Source organism: Loxodonta africana, chromosome 15 (assembly GCF_030014295.1).
Source record: "Loxodonta africana isolate mLoxAfr1 chromosome 15, mLoxAfr1.hap2, whole genome shotgun sequence".
Classification (NCBI taxonomy): Eukaryota; Metazoa; Chordata; class Mammalia; order Proboscidea; family Elephantidae; genus Loxodonta; species Loxodonta africana.
Genome location: NC_087356.1, coordinates 63,332,121 through 63,334,638, shown reverse-complemented (window position 1 = coordinate 63,334,638; position 2,518 = coordinate 63,332,121). Strand labels below are relative to the sequence as shown.

The following is a 2,518-nucleotide window of genomic DNA, read 5'->3' as shown; positions in this document are numbered from 1 at the left end:
TGCTCTTGCCTAGCCCTGAAGAAGATATTATAGGCAAATCCACAAACAGAATCACCTCCTTTCCACTAAAAAACTAATCCAGCTGTTCAGAGACTGAGATCTGTCCTCAGGATACTGCCTCCTTCATTATCAGAACCTTTGTGTTCTTCAGGACAGTGGAGAGGAATGAACATTTAAGGGCCAGCAGTAGTGAGGTCTCCAGACAGAAAGAAGTTGAGCATCTGAGTAGTCTCTGTTCTGGTGTTTTCCCTCCCAGAGCTACAAGAGTGGAGAGTTCTGGGCAGGCCACCTGCCCTCCCTGAACAATTCATTTTGATTTTGAGGTAAGACTGAATGAAGGGAATGGGTAGGAGAAATGCAGGGTATTAGAGGACATCCTTAATACTTTCTCTAAGCCAGGCACTAAGTATCAGAAAGGTAAGAGGGAAAGAATGGGTTGAGTATTAGGTGCAGGGAGGAACATGGTGACTTTCTTGTTTCAGAGCTTCAGGCATTTCCACAGGAAGCAGTCCGAAGTACCGTTCCTGGCTCCTTTGTTCTCCTGCTGTATAACCTTGGTCAGCCCATTCATCTCTTCAAGGTATCATTTCATTGTCTCTCAAATGTAGAGGTCAATTTTAGTACTCGTACTAAAAGGCTTTATACTGGGCAGTGTCAGCACACGAAAGATGAGAAATTACAGTTGGTGTTTGAAAATACAGAAGGAAAGGACAAATAAGAGAAGAAAGGTAAAACATGAGGAGTCATAGTTGCCCTGGCAACAGCCAGTCTTGGGACTTGAGCCCACCAACAAAACCAGCCTCCTCTAGAAGCAAAGAATCTGAGGCTCTTCCTGACGTGGTAGTCTCCCATTTCCTCACAGATCATTCCCTAAAGACAGTGGCTATGGAAAATGATTCTTCAGTAATTGAGTTCATCCTGATAGGATTGACCAACCAGCCTGAACTCCAGCTACCCCTCTTCTTTCTCTTCTTAGTGAACTATGTGGTCACGGTGGTGGGAAATTTGAGCTTAATGAATCTCACTGTCCTGAATTCTCATCTTCACACCCCCATGTATTTTTTCATCTTCAATCTGTCCTTCATAGACCTCTGTCACTCTTTGGTCCTTACCCCTAAAATGCTAATGAGCTTTATGTCAGAGAAGAACATCATCTCCTTTGCAGGATGCATGACTCAGCTATTTTTCTTCTGTTTCTTTGTCCATTCTGAGTGCTATGTGTTGACAGCCATGGCCTATGATCGCTATGTGGCCATTTGCAAGCCCCTGCTGTACACAGTTGCCATGTCCCCTCAGGTTTGTTTTCTGCTGATGTGTGGTTCATATGTTATGGGGTTCGCTGGTGCCATAGCCCACACAGCTAACATGGTCAGACTGTCCTTTTGTGACACCAATACCATCAACCATTATATGTGTGACATCTTCCCCCTCCTCCAGCTCTCTTGCAGCAACACCTATGCCAATGAACTGGTGGATTCCATTATTGTGAGCACAGTTGTAACACTATCCAGCTTTATTATTTTCATTTCTTATGCTTTGATCCTTTCCAATATCCTCCACATCTCATCAACTGGGGGTTTGTCCAAAGCTTTCAGCACCTGTGGCTCCCACATGATAACTGTTGCTCTATTTTATGGTTCTGGATTGTTCACACATCTCAAGACCTCTTCTGCTGATTCTGTGGACCAGGGGAAGTTCTTCTCAATATTTTATACCAATGTAGTGCCCATGCTTAACCCCCTCATCTATAGCCTGAGGAACAAGGATGTCAGATTTGCTCTGAAGAAAACCCTGAAGAGATTTGCAAATTAAGTAGAACTGATGTTGCTGGGTTGTTGTGTTTTTTTGGTGTGCCTTTTTTCACTGAAATTTCTTCAGAACAAGGTCTTTAAACATTTTTTCCTCTCTAAGCATGCCATGAAAACATATTGTTGAACTCTGTGGTTATTCTCAGTCCTATGATTACCCCCTCAGTTGAAACTTGTTCTTCAAAGGATGTCCCAGGGACTCAGCCTGACTCCCAATCCTTTTTAGACCACCTCACGCTTTGCCTCTTTCTATGTATTTTTCATAAGTAGTAAACATTGGAGTGGAACAATGTCTGAAAAGGTTACCCACTCTTTGTTTTCCCTGAAAACAATTATATATGGCCCTTTCTGCTTTTAAACATTCTAAAAATTAGTGCTACATTACGACAAAATATTAAAAAAAAATTAGGTGACAACATTTATAAACACTTTTATAAACTTTGCAAGATTTTCAAAATTCTTTTAGTCATGGTTTCTGTACTAGATTTCCTGCCTCATATATGAGATAGAGCCATATACTTTGTTGAACCTTTGCTTTTGTCTTTATTCCTGAGAATACATAAGGATATCTGAGGCTCACCAACGGGCCTACCTTCTTAAACCCATCAAAGATGAAAATTACAGATATCCCTTGAGAAATATGGCTCTGTTTCATGGCACTGGGTAAATGGTTTGATATCATAGAAAGAAAGAACATTGCTACTGTCTTG

The 2,518-nt window shown here is 41.6% G+C and overlaps 1 protein-coding gene across 1 annotated transcript; it reads left to right on the top strand.

Annotated features, from left to right (window-relative positions):
- The first annotated feature begins 224 nt into the window (after positions 1-224).
- LOC100676757 (olfactory receptor 143-like) lies at positions 225-1,998 on the top strand. The gene has a single exon (XM_003422596.3). The coding sequence runs from the start codon at positions 736-738 to the stop codon at positions 1,810-1,812; it is 1,077 nt and encodes a 358-aa protein (XP_003422644.3). The 5' UTR covers positions 225-735; the 3' UTR covers positions 1,813-1,998.
- The last annotated feature ends 520 nt before the right edge of the window (positions 1,999-2,518 follow it).

What these genes read in the sequence shown, in the direction of transcription:
- LOC100676757 (XM_003422596.3), top strand. Translation starts at nt 736, where the DNA reads ATGAGGAGTCATAGTTGCCCTGGCAACAGCCAGTCTTGGGACTTGAGC.